This window comes from Thalassophryne amazonica, chromosome 19 (genome assembly GCF_902500255.1).
Source record: "Thalassophryne amazonica chromosome 19, fThaAma1.1, whole genome shotgun sequence".
Classification (NCBI taxonomy): Eukaryota; Metazoa; Chordata; class Actinopteri; order Batrachoidiformes; family Batrachoididae; genus Thalassophryne; species Thalassophryne amazonica.
The window spans coordinates 37,887,799-37,907,707 of record NC_047121.1 but is presented as its reverse complement, the minus strand read 5'-3'; the positions used below and the strand labels follow the sequence as shown (position 1 = coordinate 37,907,707).

General features: G+C 41.0%; 1 protein-coding gene across 2 annotated transcripts in view; it reads right to left on the bottom strand.

Moving 5' to 3' along the window:
• The window catches only part of ttbk2a (tau tubulin kinase 2a), a 44,510-nt gene extending 25,599 nt beyond the window's left edge, over window positions 1-18,911 (bottom strand). Inside the window, exons 1-4 of one of the 2 annotated variants that reach the window (XM_034159996.1) lie at window positions 18,818-18,911; window positions 18,587-18,724; window positions 6,835-6,984; window positions 3,189-3,336 (exon numbers count right to left, since the gene is read on the bottom strand). In XM_034159996.1, coding sequence (XP_034015887.1) covers window positions 3,189-3,336; window positions 6,835-6,903 — 217 coding nt within the window. In that variant the 5' untranslated portion in view covers window positions 6,904-6,984; window positions 18,587-18,724; window positions 18,818-18,911. Of the gene's footprint in view, window positions 1-3,188; window positions 3,337-6,834; window positions 6,985-18,586; window positions 18,770-18,817 lie in introns of those variants that run through there. The other variant, XM_034159997.1, reaches the window with a different exon arrangement.
• Window positions 18,912-19,909: the final 998 nt, after the last annotated feature.

The following is a 19,909-nucleotide window of genomic DNA, read 5'->3' as shown; positions in this document are numbered from 1 at the left end:
TTGACAGCCAAAAACATGCTTCACGAAAATCACAAATATCACGCACCAACACGCACTATTAAGAAACCTATTCAGATGCGTTAAGTCACATTAAGAATGTCAGGAATGTGCCAAGAATGACGCAAATATGACATTCGTAACGCGTCCTGCCTATGTGTAAATGCAGCATAAGGTGACCTTGCTGGGATCCATCGTGCTGCACGTAACGTGACGCTCTTCACATCGCAGCCTTCTGACCTCCAGTCACAACTTCCCCTCTACAAGCGCTCTGATGATTTATAGGCTGTCCTGTAATACACGCCACTGAGTCTACACATGTGCACGTGTGTGACGGCGTGTGCGCTGGTCTCAAAGGACAGGGCAGGACACTGCTGCACTGGAAGCTAACTGCAGCCACACCCCAAAGACCTCCAAGCAACTAGAGACACAACACAAAGGCACAACTCAACAAATACCAACCAGGACAATTCAAACATAATGACACGATCAGTCTGACAAATACAACAAAATGTGGTATTATTAGTATGATAGTGCCCTCTGATTGCTGCGGGTGCATGTTTAGTCGTTACAGTCGGGAGGCTGAGCAGTTTTTGTTGGGCTTGGGGTGGTGGTGGGGCACCCTTCTCAAGTTACACACTGCTCCCTCAACAGAACCGTGGTGCCTCAAGCTGCAGCCATTAGACAGCAAATATGATCCCAACCCATTGATTTTTCTCTCAGAGGGTAAAAAGTAAAAGAAAAAAGTCACAGTAGTGAGAAGACAGGAAGGAAAAGGAGAGGGAATAGATAGAAAAATGGGGAAATGCTGCTTTGCTTTTATCCTGTCTTTACTGAATGAGGGTGGAAATGTCCACACATATACTCTATTACTCTTCCTGCATCAGTTCAATCACTGTTATTCAAAGGAGGTTTTACAACTAAAGGGGCACTCAAAAAAGTGTAGACCCCTACAAAGGCAAAATAAAGCCCTTTATTGATATCAACTCATGTTGGTTTGTTTGTTTTTAACCTGACATCCCTGCATTATTTCATTACAAAATCATAAAACTGCTCTCTGGTGTTAATAAAACAAAAAATACACCACATCAAACTGAATCTGCATAATGATTTAATACATTGTTTTTCCACCAAGTTTAATGAGCAGGGCAGCACGGTGGTTTAATGGTTATCACTGTTGCCTCACAGCAAGAAGGACATGAGTTCGATTCCCACCGGTGGCCTTTCTGTGTGGAGGTTGCATGTTCTCCCCGTGTTTGTGTGGGTTTCCTCCGGGTGCTCCGGTTTCCTCGCACATTTAAAGACATGCAGGTTAGGTGAATTGGAAACTTTATAATTGTCCAAGTCTCCCTTGCAAAAGAGGTCTCGATCAATGGGACTAACTTGGTTAAATAACAGTTAAAAAATAAAAATAAAAATGAAAATGGCTCAACAAATTTTGGAGCAATCCTGGTGACAAGTAATACTGGTAATAATAATAATAATCAAAATAAACTCCTGTATCGATCACCGAATCACCCAAATCTTCACGATTCCATCTTGGACCATGACTCACTCTTCCACTATGTTTCATGAAAATTCATCTGTAATATTTTGGATAATCCTGATCCCAAAAGAAACAAAGTCCTGGAATTACCTTCGGATGCTGACTGGCACCAAATGTACTGGATTCTTTGAAAATCAATTTAGACATTTATGAATAACAACAAACAACCCAACCAACATAGCGTCTAAACCACCAAGATGTGAAATACTGCATAGAATTTATTCACTGTACTGTTAACAGTGTAGGGCTTGGGCAGCAACAATGTAGAGAAGTGCTAGAGTGTTGTGTGCAGCTGTGAAGCTTGCTAAGTGACAGGGGGTATGGGTGGGGAAAGCTAATGACGCAATAGCAAAATGCTCCATGGACTAGACTGTCTCATTTCAGAACAGTTTGTTATGGCCTCTGCTGTCACTGACAACCTGAATCCTGAGAACTGAGATACAGCCATTATGTGCTCCACTCAGCTAGCAAGCTATTAGCTACAGGGAGAACCATGACACCCACCATGTGGGCAAATATTGGATATAATATATAACAGAACAAGAAAGCAAAACCAAAATTAAACGGTAGATAGAACTCTTGGCTGGGGATGCTGCCAAAATGTTTCGTCACTACTGCAAATTAGTGATGGCTAACCTGAAAGACTGCAACAGAAAGCATTAGAACTTGTTTCTAGAATTGTTCCAGACTCCATATCAAAAGGAAGAAACAATAAGCCATACTACATGCAACGCAATCTCACGGCAGTTGATGATGGCGTCACGAAAAGTGATTTAATCTGTTAGTTTGTGATACCGTTACAAAATGTAGCATATTTTCATGATACCATCACAAAAATGCTTTGTGATGGCATCACAAAAAAGACATGAGACTTGGGGGGGGGGGGGGGGGGGGGGCATTATGGTTATGGTTAGACTGTCAAATTAGCAATATGTGACTGTCATGAAAATCTACTACATTTCATGACGGTAACACACACACACACACACACACACACACACACACACACACACACACACACACACACACACACACACACACACACACACACACAAAAACAACCCAGTGAGACTGGGTTGACTCAGTGAGGTGTCAATACATCACCAACTGACTTGAAACAAATGCTTCAAAATGTTTCAGTTGATTTACCCACTCTGGCATTGAAAAAATTAATATACTATCGCTGCTGAAAGTCAGTATGTTTTACATTCTCAAACACTGGTGCAAACTAAGCCGAATTTTCAAATGTGCCTTTTCACATGGGTCTGGCGATATGTATCCACTGTCATCAAAATCTTCTCAGCAATCTCTGAATTTGCTATAAGACATTTCATGACTCGCTTCATATTTCTCCTCTTTTCACGTTACAAATGTGGCCAGCCATCCCTCGTAATTTAATCTCTTGTGCTCTCATTGTGACATTCTTTTTTATTTTGACAATACAGTCATCTTGGATTTAGCAATGTGGATCCACTATTGACTGTGCGCATTCCTGATATTTCAGTCCTTGAGAAAGAATCCATTTCACCCCAGTAAAGAACTGTAATGATACAAATGATATCACATTTGGGATGACTCAATAGCTTAGGGAGGATAAATCAATTCCAGAAATGTAAGCAAACCCAGTGCAACCATTTCGGCTCACCCTGGAGCTTCTTCAGCACGGCGACCTCCATCTTCAGCACCTGCTTCGACTGCTGAGCCGACTCCACTTTCAGCGCCACGCTGACCCGTGTCAACAGGTCCAGTGCCTCGTAGATCTCCCCAAACCCACCACCTCCAATCTTCTTCACCTGAAAGATTATGAAAATTGCAGAAAAAGTTGACATTGTTAAATATTTTGTTGATATGATGTAGTTAACCAGTGAGATCTAGGTAACCCATGAGGTAGATCTTTTGACCTCAGGTCACTGACGGCATTGTTGGCACCATCCCTGCCACCATGGCTACGTTGGGGTAATGACTGCATTATGAAATAACTTCCTCACGATGATGGATTATCAAAACTGTTTCGATTCAGGGTTAACTTCATTTTAATAGTGGACCTGAATGAACTCATGCTAACAAAACCCAAGAAATACAGGTAAAAAGGTTTTTAATTCTCCTTTTTACTTGTTTGGTTTAGGAAATGGGACATCTAAGGTGTGTTCATATAACTGCAGAAACTTTCAAACTCACAATCAACATAAACTATTGGCAAGTTTCTATTTCTCCAATGTACACATTTCAAGTCTATAATCTCCAGGACAAAAGCTTCCAGCTTCAAATTCTTTGTTTCTCCATTTTCACATTCCCCAGAATTTCACTCATTCATCTTCAACCACTTATCCGGGCAGGGTTGCAGGGTCAAGAGCTCCAGTAGGGGACCCCAAACTTCCACATTTACCACCTCTGACTGGGGGATCCCGAGGCATTCCCAGGACAATGTGGAGATATAATCTCTTCACTTAGTCCTGGGTCTTCCCTGGGGTCTTCTCCCAGCTGGATGTGCCTGGAACACCTCCCTAGGTAGACAGTTAGGAGGCATCCTTACTAGATGCCCAAACCACCTCAGCTGGCTCCTCTCAAGGCGAAGGAGCAGGGACTGTACTCCAAGCTATTCACCAATTACTGAGCTTCTCACCTTATATCTAAGGGAGACACCAGCCACCCTCCTGAGGAAGCCCATTTCGGCTGCTTGTACCCGCGATCTAGTTCTTTCGGTCATGACCCAACTCTCATGACTATAAGTGAGAGTAGGAACGAAGACTGACCGGTAGGTCGAGAGCTTCACTGTTTGGCTCAACTCCATTTTCGTCATGACAGTATGGTAGAGTGAATGCAATACCGTCCCTGCTGTGCCAATTCTCCAGCCGGTCTCGCTTTCTCTTGTGTGACCCTGAGGCACCTGAACTTCTTCACTTGGGGCACGACCTCATTCCCTACCTGGAGTAGGCAGTCCATTTGATTCCTGCTGAGCTCCATGGTTCCAGCACCTCCAGATTTAGAGGTGCTGATCCTCCTCAGAGTTTAGGATGGACATATCCGTTGGGGTGTAATTTTAAGCTATAGGGTGAGTCATAGCATCAATTCTTGTAATTTCGTCATTTACAACCCCTGGCAATAATTATGGAATCACCAGCCTCGGAGGATGTTCATTCAGTTGTTTAATTTTGTAGAAAAAAAGCAGATCACAGACATGACACAAAACTAAAGTCATTTCAAATGGCAACTTTCTGGCTTTAAGAAACACTATAAGAAATCAGGAAAAATAATTGTGGCAGTCAGTAATGGTTACTTTTTTAGACCAAGCAGAGGGAAAAAAAATATGGACTCACTCAATTCTGAGGAATAAATTATGGAATCACCCTGTAAATTTTCATCCCCAAAACTATCACCTGCATCAAATCAGATCTGCTCGTTAGTCTGCATCTAAAAAGGAGTGATCACACCTTGGAGAGCTGTTGCACCAAGTGGACTGACATGAATCATGGCTCCAACAGGAGAGATGTCAATTGAAACAAAGGAGAGGATTATCAATCTCTTAAGAGGGTAAATCATCATGCAATGTTGCAAAAGATGTTGGTTGTTCACAGTCAGCTGTGTCTAAACTCTGGACCAAATACAAACAACGTGGGAAGGTTGTTAAAGGCAAACATACTGGTAGGCCAAGGAAGACATCAAAGCGTCAAGACAGAAAACTTAAAGCAATATGTCTCAAAAATCGAAAATGCACAACAAAACAAATGAGGAACGAATGGGAGGAAACTGGAGTCAACGTCTGTGACCGAACTGTAAGAAACCGCCTAAAGGAAATGGGATTTACATACAGAAAAGCTAAATGAAAGCCATCATTAACATCTAAACAGAAAAAAACAAGGTTATAATGGGCTAAGGAAAAGCAATCGTGGACTGTGGATGACTGGATGAAAGTCATATTCAGTGATGAATCTCGAATCTGCATTGGGCAAGGTGATGATGCTGGAACTTTTGTTTGGTGCTGTTCCAATGAGGTTTATAAAGATGACTGCCTGAAGAGAACATGTAAATTTCCACAGTCACTGATGATATGGGGCTGCGTGTCAGGTAAAGGCACTGGGGAGATGGCTGTCATTACATCATCAATAAATGCACAAGTTTACGTTGATATTTTGGACACTTTTCTTATCTCATCAATTGAAAGGATGTTTGGGGATGATGAAATCATTTTTCAAGATGATAATGCATCTTGCCATAGAGCAAAAACTGTGAAAACATTCCTTGCAAAAAGACACATAGGGTCAATGTCATGGCCTGCAAATAGTCCGGATCTTAATCCAATTGAAAATCTTTGGTGGAAGTTGAAGAAAATGGTCCATGACAAGGCTCCAACCTGCAAAGCTGATCTGGCAACAGCAATCAGAGAAAGTTGGAGCCAGATTGATGAAGAGTACTGTTTGTCACTCATTAAGTCCATGCCTCAGAGACTGCAAGCTGTTATAAAAGCCAAAGGTGGAGCAACAAAATACTAGTGATGTGTTGGAGCGTTCTTTTGTTTTTCATGATTCCATAATTTTTTCCTCAGAATTGAGTGATTCCATATTTTTTTCCCTCTGCTTGGTCTAAAAAAGTAACCGTTACTGACTGCCACAATTTTTTTCCTGATTTCTTATAGTGTTTCTTAAAGCCAGAAAGTTGCCATTTGAAATGACTTTAGTTTTGTGTCATGTCTGTGATCTGCTTTTTTTCTACAAAATTAAACAACTGAATGAACATCCTCCGAGGCCGGTGATTCCATAATTTTTGCCAGGGGTTGTAATCATCAAGAACAATTTTTTGCACTTGATGATGTACAATCACTTATAATATGAATTTCACAACTTCTTTGTTATGCTTCTATAAAATGTTCCCAGTGGACCATGTTCATCCTCACTGCTTATCATAAGTAGAGCTTCAATTTCCTCTAAGCTCACATTTGGGTTTCACTGTCTTCAAAGCATGCGTGCACAGTCTCTAGCGTTGCACTGGGAGAAGAAGTCTTGGGATTAGCTGCAGCATTTATGTTATGTAACTCTTCTCCTTAGAAGACAGGAAGGGGCACCAGTTAGGAAGAACTGCACGTGGCACCCAGATGAGCACAGCATCAGAGAACACTGGAAGTGCCTACAGGACACAAATATGACTGGACACAGAGACATGACTCCAAATTGTCCTGGAAGAACAGCAGCATGGAACAAAGCCAGTGTTGTGATGAGAGGGTGAACTGGGGACAGGCAGTGATGGAGCTGGACAGAAAAATGGTGTCTCTTATCACCAAACAAAACATCACTTACCACTTTCCATCGGTCCTTGACCAGGGACAGCACGCTCAGGATGTCAGTTTGCTCTGCCCCTCCACTCATTCCGTCTGTGGACCAGGACTGCTGTCCTCTCTATTCCCCCTCAAAGAACTGCCTCACACCGAGCTGGGCATTTGGATCCCGCTAGACAACCCCAAGAAAGTCACAAAAACGGTCAGAAACTCAATATGATTTAAGCATTAACAAATAGGGTGCCAATTTTGTTTGCAATAAAATGCAAATTAATTATTTAAAAATCAATGTGATTTTCTGAAAAAATTATTTAGATTCTGTCTCTCACAGTTGAAGTGTACCTATGACAAAAATGACAGAAATCTCCATTCTTTGTAGGTGTGAAAACTTGCAAAACAGAGGATCAAATACATATTTGCCTCATTGTGTATTAACAAATATGGCACTCTTCATCCAACAAGATGTCAAGAACTGTGGATTTCGGACTTTGCTTTCTTTGTCAGCTGAGCAGCAAACAAACAGATTATACAAACTTAACTACTAGTGCATTGCCTGTGGGGATCCACAGGCTCTACATTGGGTATTGTTCATAAAATAGGTAGCTGTCATTTTTCAAGGTTGGCAATAAATTATGCAAAGTTTCTATCATGAGTTGGAATGACGTGTGAGTCCAGAATGTTTTTAGAACCTTAGACCTCAACAGTTTCTAGAAGAAGAACTTAGCCCTTTTATATCCTGTAATTACATAATTTGATTACTCCACTGGTTTTCTTGTGTCCGAAAACCTATATTTAGATACTTTGTTATATTATTATAATATCTTGTGTATTAGCAAAGATATTGCATTATTGCTAAACGTAGGCTATTTTGGACACCATCTTGAATTTCTGAGACTTGGAATGTGAAGAATAAAATGGCACCCTAATTTTTTTTAAAGCTTATATCTTCTTTCAAAATCAAGTAATTCATGGTTTTACAAAAAAAATTACATTACAAATGATACTACACTGTTTAATTACTGCTAAAGGACAAGTTCAGTTATTTTTTAGTATCCTGGTCATAAAAAATTTGATAGCAGTCAAGCCTCTGAGCTCACCTTTAATGATTACTTCATTTGTGAGAAATCCTTTTTGAACAGTTAGTTTAGCAAGAAATAAATGAGGCAGCCAGTGTTAACAAAAATCCACCGTATGCTCAAAATAGCAACAAAACAATGTTAGCAGCCTCCTTTGTACATTAATGGTACATCAAAGGTGAAGAAATGTCGCCGCCGGTTTACTTTCCCCCCAGTATCTCTAAATTAGTTTTACATACCGAGCATGCAATACAGGAAACAATAAAGTAAAACCAAAATCAAAAAATACAAATAGCACATGTACAATATGCTGTTAGCTTCTCTGGTAAGCTATCCCAGGCGGAAGCAACACTACCTTACGATTAGCAAAAACCAGTTAACAAGCAGCGCTTGTTTTGTTTTTTTTTTCTTATCTTTTTAAACTTTACTGAACAATGACCAATAAAGGCAACTGTTTAATCTTCAGCAGGAGTTTACAGTGCAAGTACCACTAATGCTAAATATTCCATATTAATATCATGAGCGATCAAGTCTGTACCCCATCTGTCTTCAAACAAACTGCTAGCTTCACCTGTTTAGGCAGAAAGCTCTCATTCAACACCTTAATGAAAGAGGAAGTACATAACAGAATTGCCAAATTTATAAATAATTTGAATGCATTATACCCCAACTCAAAGAAAGGAAAATTCCAAAGGAGTTGGAGTTGCCATATATACAACCATACTGTTATACTGTATGGTAGTGAAACCTGGACCCTGTCACAGAACCCAAGCAAAGCCCAAGCCACACAAATAAGGATACTACAGTTGATCTACGGTGTGACCTGGAGAGACAGGATAAGGAACAAAAAAAAAAAAAAAAAAAAAAAAAAAAAATCAGAAAGTCACTCTCTGTAGAGTCTGTGAATCACTGAGAAAAAGCTGCTGAGATGGTATGTGTATGTACCTAGAATGCCATACACAAAATGAACGTGTAACTGAAAGCCACAGAAGAAAAGACCACCTGGCTGCCCTAGAAAACGGTAACGAAATACTTCAAAGGGAGAAGACCTTGGCCATTGGCCAAGACCATGGCACAAAAGAGAGAAGAATGGAAGACACTAGTCAAGAGGCAATAGCATTGTAACTTCTGACGTAACAATGTAACATCTGACAACAGTAACATTTGACCTTTGTCAAAATGTTTGAGCTCTGGCTGACTTTGCCAGGGTAATTCTGAAATCCACCAAATTGTGTGCAATGTTTTCTTCAAATCAGATTGAAATAAAAATAAAATCATGAATAAAAAAATCCTTGACCTTTGACAAAATGAATTCTTCAAGGGCAATTTTGGTAGAAATCAGCAGAAGAACCTGTGAGGAGAAGGCCAACAAACAGTCAGACATGATCTTGGCCACAATAATTGACCTTTGGCAAATTTGACTTTGCTGGGCAATTCATAACCCATGTGTGCCAGGTTTGGCGTAAACCTGAGTGAAAAAGTAAAATTTTTGATGTTTGACTCCAATGGACTCGACCGCAATGATGGACAGTAAATCACATCTCACCAAGGCAATTCCAGAACCGACCTACATACTGGTGGACATCAGAGTGATAAAAATAAAAAATTTTGACCTCAGACCGCAGTGCTCTTGATCTTTGCCAAAACAATATCTTCTGGTGTTGACTGTCATCCACATATCAAGACTGGTGTAATTTGGCCAAAGGACCTTGGAGGCATGGGGGCACAAGCAGTCAGTCAGTCAGTCATTTCTTAAGTTATACGATGATAGTGTGAATTACACTAACATCTGAATTATGTGTGTGTTTGTGTTGACACCAGGTAGCTCAGAGGAATCAGGAGCTGGGTTACCATTATGCAGACCTGGGTTTGATTCGCAGTCACGCTACCTGTCTGTGTCATTCGACAACACACTTCATCTGCATTGTCTCAGTACATCTGTAAATGGAAACTGGCCTCAGCTGTGCAAGTAACATGAGTCGGACTGGCGTCCTATCCAAAGCACTGGCACCAATGGGCCTCAGGGCCTGTACAGGATTTACTACTTCTTGTGTTCCTTGATTTACCAGCTGGTGATTTCTGACACTTGACCACGGCTGCACCTGCTGCCTCCAGCTGTCTTTTCAGACAAACTCGCCTCAGCAGCTTGAAGGCGAAAGTATTACATCTAAAATTACAGAAGGCTTCACTTTAGTACCATTTTTTCATTTGTTAACCTTTCGAGCATGACAGTTACACAGGAAGGTCTTTGACAAAAACACAAAAAACAAAAAATTTCCATTCGGATTCAAATTTACAGTGGCACAAGTCTGGGTCTTGACTGGCAACCACATGTTGATAGACACCTCCTGAAAGTAGCCATCGATCTGATACAGCAAGGTGATACAGTAGTGTTCAGAATAATAGTAGTGCTATGTGACTAAAAAGATTAATCCAGGTTTTGAGTATATTTCTTATTGTTACATGGGAAACAAGGTACCAGTAGATTCAGTACATTCTCACAAATCCAGCAAGACCAAGCATTCATGATATGCACACTCTTAAGGCTATGAAATTGGGCTATTAGTAAAAAAAGTAGAAAAGCGGGTGTTCACAATGATAGTAGTGTGGCATTCAGTCAGTGAGTTCGTCATTTTTATGGAACAAACAGGTGTGAATCAGGTGTCCCTATTTAAGGGTGAAGCCAGCACCTGTTGAACATGCTTTTCTCTTTGAAAGCCTGAGGAAAATGGAACATTCAAGACATTGTTCAGAAGAACAGCGTAGTTTGATTGAAAAGTTGATTGGAGAGGGGAAAACTTATACGCAGGTGCAAAAAATTATAGGCCACCCCATTCCAACTTATAGAAACTTTGCATAATTTACTACCACCCTTGAAAAATGTCAGCTACCTATTTTATAAACACTACCCAATCTAGATCCCGTGGATCCCCAAGGGCAATGTGCTAGTTACCCTATAACTCCATAGAATTCAGTCATAGATAGTCCAAACTGTACCTTTTTGACATATTTATGATCAGACAAATACTATGGTACAGTTTTCAATATGACTGGAGCATCTTTTAATTCTTCAGTTGACCCCTACATGGCCGCCTACTGAAAATTCAAGTGGCCAATCTTTTTTTTAAGTAATATCTAAGGAGTATTTGTGCCTAATTTGGTGCTTGTTTCACCATTTGAAAGATTCCTCTGGAAATATTCTGTTATCTGCTGCACAAATAAGTTCAATTCACATTCCAGTCTTCCTCTGAGAGGTTCGTGGGATGCCTTTGGCGTTTGGATACACTCAATTATAAACTGATGAGCCAATCTTCACACAACCCACTGCCACAAAATATGTGGATGCTTTGTTGAATAAGTGCACATATCTGTGCATGAGGCAGGCAGGCGACTAATATGACAGTTCGCCTCCTCCTCCAGGTCAATTACCATAAACATCCACCAGAAACAAACTTGCGGCCAAAACGTGGACCAATTTATCCATCGCCTGCCTCGTCAAGAACTGCGACCCGGCGTCTCCATGATGACTGCAATTTGTCATCTCTTCTGCTGGAGATGGAGACTAAAGAGAAGGCCGTCCAGTGCTGCTGCTCCTAGGCTCAAAACTACACTCAACATGATTGCACCACCTGTGTTAAAACCGCGCTCCCCCAAATCACAGTCACCTTGGTTCAGTGATTATCTGCGTGACCTCAAGCATAAAGCAAGGGGTCTAGAACGGAAATGGCGTTGTTCAAAATTAGAAGTATTTCACCTTGCGTGGCGTGATGCTATCTTAGACTATAAGCATGCACTATTGGCTACAAAGCGGACCTACTACTCTGATTTGATCAACAAAAACAAGCATAACTCAAAGTTCTTGTTCGACACGGTGGCAACACTTATGCATGGACACCACCTGTAGTTTGCTCTCCTTTCACAGTACAAGATTTCCTGGATTACTTTGGGAAGAAAATAGAAGACATCAGGTTAAACATATCCCGGCATGCCTTAATCCAGCCACTACACCCTGCTATTGAGGTGGGCGCCACTACTGAGGTATTACCTAGATTTAAAGAATTTGATGGTATCTCACTAGGCATGCTGACAAAACTCGTAATGTCAACAAAAAGCACAACCTATTTATTTGATCCTATACCAACAAAACTGTTTAAGGACCTGTGGCCCACTCTTGGGCCGACTGTGCTGGAAATGATTAATCTTTAACTTCTGGATCTGTTCCTAAAGGTTTTAAATCTGCAGTGATTAAACCATTACTTAAGAAACCTAATCTTGACCCTAGTGTATTGAAAAACTATCGTCCGATATCAAATCTATCATTTTTCTCTACAATTCTGGAAAAAGTGGTGTCACGGCAGCTTGTAGGCTATCTTACTGAGAATAATCTCTTTGAGCCACTGCAGTCTGCTTTTAGAAAATATCATTCCACAGAGACGGCTCTCACTAAAGTGGTGAATGATCTTCTGCTCACAATGGATATGGACACCACTACGGTTCTGTTGCTGTTAGATCTCAGTGCTGCATTTGATACAGTGGATCATCATATTCTACTTGATAGGCTAGAAAAACATTTTGGGATTACTGGGAGTGCCCTTGCATGGCTGACGTCATACTTGACCAGTCGTTCTCACTGTGTTTCGTAGAGTAACACTACCTCTAACCTTAGTGACATGAAATTTGGGGTTCCACAGGGGTCTGTCTTAGGCCTCCTGCTTCTCTCCCTTTATATAGCACACCTTGGGCACATATTGCGGCATTTTGGGATTACCTTTCACTGTTATGCAGATGATACTCAATTATACATGCCGATAACTGAGGGTAATCTCATTCACATAAAATCCTTAGAAGATTGCCTTGCAGCAGTGAGAAGTTGGATGTCTAGAAACTTCCTACTTTTAAACACTGATAAGACTGAAATGATGGTTCTTGGTCCAGTGAGACATCGGCATCAATTTGACCAGTCGTGTGTCATACATCACATTGAAAATGTGAGGACCCTTGGGGTAATTTTTGATCCTTCGTTGTCCTTTGGCCTCCACATTAGAAATACCACTAGGACTGCTTTCTTCCACCTGCGAAATATAGCGAAGATTCGTTCCATCCTGTCTATGGCTGACGCTGAGACCCTGATCCATGCATTTATCTCTTCTAGACTGGACTACTGCAATGTTCTATTTTCTGGTTTACCACAGTCTAGCATTAGGGGTCTCCAATTGGTTCAAAATGCTGCAGCCAGACTTTTGACACGAAGCAGAAATTACAACCACATTATACCTATTTTGGCATCCCTTCAATGGCTTCCTGTTCTGTAATTTATGTTTGTAGCATGGCCCACGCAGAGGGTCACCCCTTTGAGTCTGGTCTGCTTGAGGTTTCTTCCTCAGAGGGAGTTTTTCCTTACCACTGTTGCTCTGGGGGTTGGTAAGGTTAGACCTTACCTGTGTGAAGCGCTTTGAGGCAACTCTGTTGTGATTTGGCGCTATATAAATGAAAATAAATTGAAATTAAATTGAAATTATTTAAAATTTGCTCTAAGTCAGATTTTGCACATTAATATCACAGCCAACAAATATTTTCCAAATAAAGTAGCTTAATGGTGTCCTGTGCAGAGTATGAAGCAACACTCCCTCTGTGCTCACAGCTTTCACATCCCCCATTTACATTCTTGGTCTGGCCACGAATGCACATTTACAGCTTGCGATTACCAGGTATGCGCATTAAGTGCATGCAAGTCCCGCCCTCTGAAAAGAACGTTACTCGTCCTCACATTTATAAAGCGACAGCAGCACATATACAAACACATGCACACTCACCAGCCACTTTATTAGGTACACCTGTTCAATTGCTTGTTCACACAAACAGCTAATCAGCCAATCAAATGGCAGTAACAGTGCATTCAGACATCTAGACGTGGTGACGATTTGCTGAAGTTCAAACTAGGCATCAGAATGGGGAAGAAAGAGGATTTAAGTGATTTTGAACATGACATGGTTGTTGGTGCCAGACAGGCTGGTCTAAGTATTGCAGAAACTGCTGAAAAACTGGGATTTTCACGCACAACCATCTCTACAGTTTACAGCGAATGGTCCCAAAAAGAGAAGATATCCAGTGAGTGTCAGTTGTGTGGACAAAAATGCTTTCTTGATGTCAGAGGTCAGAGGAGAATGGGCAGACTGGTTGAATGGGTGACTGTGTGATGCCATGATATCAATAAGGACCAACATCTCTGAGGAATGTTTCCAACACCTTGTTGAATCTATGTCACAAACAATTAAGGCAGTTCTGAAGACAAAAGGGGGTTCAACTAGCAAGGTGCACCTAATAAAGTGGCCGGTATTTATATAAAGTGGTGGTATATATACACACACACACACACATACAGTCAGACTCTAACGTTTCCCCACATGGAGAGCAGGTAGACCTTTAAAAGTCTCCAACTCCTATTCCTTCAGCTCAGTGTGGGGTGGTTGAGGAGGAGCGGCCGAGGAGGGAAGCTTTGTTTATGTCCTGAAAACTAGTATGAGTGAGATGTTTAGTGGCAGAAAAATCAATCATATCACCTTTAAATTGACTTAAATCATATATGCTATTTTACAACCTTATTTTTCCAAGCATGATCCAAAGCTTTGTTAAAGTCTTGGCATGTACCCTCTAAAATGAAGTGAATGACATATAAATGAATTAATAATTCCATCCCCTTATTAACACTCATCTTCAACCACTTATCCGGGATCGGGTTGAGGGCCTTATTAACACAATGACTCAAAAACAATAAATGCCAACATGTATGTTAGCATAAGATAAGCATAATGACATGCAAACAACATACTGCATGAAGATTCAGTGGCGTAAATAACTAGAGATTTTATTGATTAGTTGCTAAGCTATCATCTTAGAAGTCTATTTTGGATTCTTTAAATGGAAAGTTGCTGCTCTTCACATGTGTTATTGGTGTGTTGCTTGGAGCTTTGACTGGCTATGTGGGCGTGTCTCACAGAGCAGGCGGGAGACCACGTACGCACATATGCTAATGTCATGGCGCTGTGGACTGTGTATGACCTTGTTACCTACAGAGACATATGTGTGTCACACACATATTTTATTTCACATATACATATACTTTCCCTCTCAGGCATATATACGTTCCCTCTCACATACATATATTCTAACACACACATACAGACACATATTCTCACTCACACATACATATATTTTCCCCTCTCACATGCACATATTTGCAGCTTTTCATGCACACATACACATTTTCCATCTTGTATATTCGGACTCAGACATATTTTCCCTCACACATATATACATTTTCTTCTCACAGACATATATTCTGAATCACACATACAAATATCATCTCACACGCATGCAGTGCATCCAGAAAGTATTCACAGCACTTCACTTTTTCCACATTTTGTTATGTTATAGCCTTATTCAAAAATAAAATAATTTTTCCCCTCAAAATTCTACTCACAACACCCCATAACGACAACATGAAAAAAGTTTTTTTTTTATTTTTGCAAATCTATTGAAAAAATGAACAAAAAACAAACAAACAAAACAAAACAAAAAAATCTACGAAATCACATGTACATAGGTATTCACAGCCTGTGCTTAACACTTTGTTGATGCACCTTTGGCAGCAATTACAGCCTCACATTTTCTTGAATATCAATCAATCAATTTTATTTATATAGCGCCAAAGCACAACAAACAGTTGCCCCAAGGTGCTAATATGATGCCACAAGCTTGGTGCACCTATCTTTGGGCAGTTTTGTCCATTCCTCTTTGCAGCACCTCTCAAGCTCCATCAGGTTGGATGGGGAGCGTTAGTGCACAGCCATTTGTAGATCTCTCCAGAGATGTTCAATCGGATTCAGGTCTGGACTCTGGCTGGGCCACTCAAGGACATTCACAGAGTTGTGCAGAAGCCACTCCTTTGATATCTTGGATGTGTGTTTAGGGTCACTGTCCTGCTGAAAGATGAACCGTCACCCCAGTCTGAGGTCAAGAGCACTCTGGAGCAGGTTTTCATCCAGGATGTGTCTGTAAATTGTTGCATTTATGTTTCCCTCAATCCTGACTAGACTCTCAATTTCTGCTGCGGAAAAACATCCCCACAGCATGATGCTGCCACCATCATGCTTCACTGTAGGGATGGCAATAATGCCTTGGAGTTATAGAGCGCTTTTCAAGACATCCAAAGCACTTTACAAGTTGCATTATTTATTCAGTCACACATTCACACACATTAGTGGTGGTAAGCTACTAGTGTAGCCACAGCTGCCCTGGGACAGACTGATGGAAGTGTGGCTGCCATTCTGCGCTCGCAGCTCCTCCAACCAGTGTCTTGCCCAAGGCCACAACGGCAATATGCAGATTTATTTATTTATTTGACTGAATGGGAGCCAGATTCGGACCGCTCTACCAACTGAGCTATTGCCGCCCATGTATGTATGGTGCCTGGTATTCACGCCAAAGAGTCCAATCTTTGTCTCATCAGACCACAGAATTTTGTTTCTCATGGTCTGAGAGTCCTTCAGGTGTCTTTTGGCAAACTTCAGGTGGACTGTCATGTGCCTTTTACTAAGGAGTAGCTTCAGTCTGGTCACTCTACCATACAGACCTGATTGGTAGATTGCTGCAGAGATGGTTGTCCTTCTGGAAGGTTCTCCTCTTTCCACATAGGAATGCTGGAGCTCTGACAGAGTGACCATCAGGTTCTTGGTCACCTCCCTGACTACAGCCTTTTCCCTGGATCTCTTAGTTTAGACAGGCAGCCAGCTCTAGGAAGAGTCCTGGTGGATCCAAACTTCTTCCATTTATGGATGATGGAGGCCACTGTGCTCATTGGGACCTTCAAAGCAGGAGAAATGTTTCTGTACCCTTCCCCAGATTTGTACCTCGAGACAATCCTGTCTCAGAGGTCTACAGACAGTTCCTTTGACTTCATGCTTGGTTTGTGCTCTGACATGCACTGTCAACTGTGGGACCTTATATGTAGACAGGTGTGTGCCTTTCCAAATTTACCCCAGGTATGACTCCATTTAAGCTGTAGAAACATCTCAAGGATGAACAGTGGAAACAGGAGGCACCTGAGCTCAATTTTGAGTTTCATGGCAGAGGCTGTGAATACTTCCTATACATATGATTACTTAGTTTTTTTTAATACATTTGCATAAATCTAAAAAAAAAATAAAATCATATTGTCATTATGGGGTATTGTGTGTAGAATTTTGAAGAAATAAATGAATTTCTTACATTTTGTTAATAAGGCTGCAACACAACAAAATGTGGAAAAAGTGAAGTGCTGTGAATACCTTCCAGATGCACTGTATATTCTCAGGCGTTCACACGTTTTCCCACACATACATATACATGTTTTTAATCTCACATATAAATGTTTTCATACACAAAAACATATACTTTCTCTATCCCACACATATATTATCAGTTACATATACATATGATTTCCCCCTCACATACATATACATATAATTTCCTGCACACATACACCACTCACATTCTTTCCCTTTCCCATACATATTTGCAATCACACATACATGTACTTTTCTCTCCCACATACATATACTTTCCCTCTCATATACATGTTTTCATCTCACATACAAACATTCTCATACATAAAAAAATATATACTTTGTCTATCCCACACATATATTATCAGTTACATATGCATGATTTCCACCTCACATACATATACAAATACTTTCCTGCACACATACACCACTCACATTCTTTCCCTTTCCCATACATATATTCTCACTCACACATACATATACTCTTTTCTCCCACATACATATACATGTTTTCATCTCACATACAAATACTAAAACATACATTTTTTTCTATCCCACACGTCAGTCACATGATTTCTGCCTCACCTCCTGCACACATACACCACTCATACTCTTTCTCTTTACCATATTGTCTCAATCACACATATACTCTTCTCTCCCACATACATATACATTTTCATCTCACATGCAAATACTAAAACATACATTTTTTTTTATATCCCACACATCACATGATTTCCGCCTGCACACATACACCACTCGTATTCTTTCCCTTTACCATATATTCTCAATCACACATACAGTATAGTTTCTCTCCCACATACACATATCATCACACTCATATATTCTTCCCCTTTCCATACATATACTCTCAGTCACACATACATATATTTTCTCCCACATGGTTAAATTTGTATATCCATACAGTACATGTGGGATAAGGAAAAATGTATGTGAGAGTCTAAGGGGCCACTTACAGACAAAAACCTGATTTTTCACAGTATGATTCACTTAACACATCAGTTTTCATGTTGCAAATCTAATATGACAAACGTAAAAGCGCAAAAACGTCTTATAATTAGTTTTACTGTCACCAGAAGACAGAGAGAATACATTTAAACACGTCCACAACTGTCCTGCAGAGGACTGTCTCTGTTTTCTTGGACACTTGGTTGCTACAGCAGATTTACTCAGGCGCGTCCACGCACAGTGGCCGTCCACAGGCCACGCAAGCTCATCCTGCATGGCGTTGAAGTGGTGGTGGTGGTGGGTATGATGTCTGGCAACACGCAGGACAAACTGAATCACGCAGCTACGACAAAGAGACACATCGGGGCCATCGGAGCGTGCAGGCGTCCGCATTCCGGATCCTTACCTCGGGTTCCTGCTGCTCAGTTCTTGAGCCAAAGAGGAGCCGGGTGTGGTTAGAAAAAATCCTCTACATTTGGAGGCGACGGCGCTGACGCGGAGCGGAATCCCATCGCGCGTGATCCGAACGCGGTCTGCCGCAGATCTGACGCGTCAGAGGGATTAGAAACGAGCGAGCGAGCGGCTGGAGAAAAAAAAAAAAAAAAAAACGTGTACGCGCGTCCCTTTTCTCCGTCACCTCAGCATCTCTGTCGGCTGCTGCGGCTCCGTGACGTGACGTAACGACTCTGATAGCCAGCTTTTTCTGCGTGCGCGTACCCGATTCGATCGCCCCTCGCAACAGCGCCGGCTGCGCGCTCCCGGAGCTTTGACGCTCGTCTGCAGATCAGGCCCAGTCTGTGATCGAATCAGCGGCAACTCGTCTTTATGTTATTATGATGATGATGATGATGATACGCACATTGTGAAATGAAAACTCAGGCGCACTAGTCACAGCTCGTGTTTAGGAGGCTGTCAGCTACAATTTGGAATGCAGCCACAGAAGATACCGTAAAACACCACTAGGGGGCAGCATTCAGCCAAACATGTAGCTGATGGTAAAGACAGAAGGAAAGTGCATTTATGAAAGTTTGTTCTGTTGTCATTAATGCTTCTACCAAACTGACCTGTGTAGAACAGAACAAGAAAAAAATATTAATATATTTATTCAGATATTTATTACATTTTTGAATGAATCAATATAGATATTTTTTAAATATTTATTCAGAATTTTGTTTATTAACAACAAAAATGTTCAAATCACGGGTTCAGATTCACAAATTTTTAGTGTTCCAATATAGACATGACATGACATAACATACACAACGTAACAACATATAACATAACATACACAACACACAACCCCAATTCCAATGAAGTTGGGACGTTGTGTAAAATGTAAATAAAAACAGAATACAATGATTTGCAAATCCTCTTCAACCTGTATTCAATTGAATACACCACAAAGACAAGATATTTAATGTTCAAACTGATAAACTTTATTGGTTTTGTGCAAATAACGCCAGTCTGTCACAGGGCCACAAACAGACAAAGAAGCACAGACACACAGGTGGTGGGAGGAAACCGGAGCACCCGGAGGAAACCCACGCAAACACAGGGAGAACATGTAAACTTCACACAGAAAGGCCACGAGGATTGAACCCACGACCTTCTCGCTGTGAGGCAACAGTGCTAACCACTAAGCCACCGTGCTGCCCCAACACAATACATACTCAACATATAACATATGTTATATATGTTATATGTTGAGTATGTATGTATGTATGATACT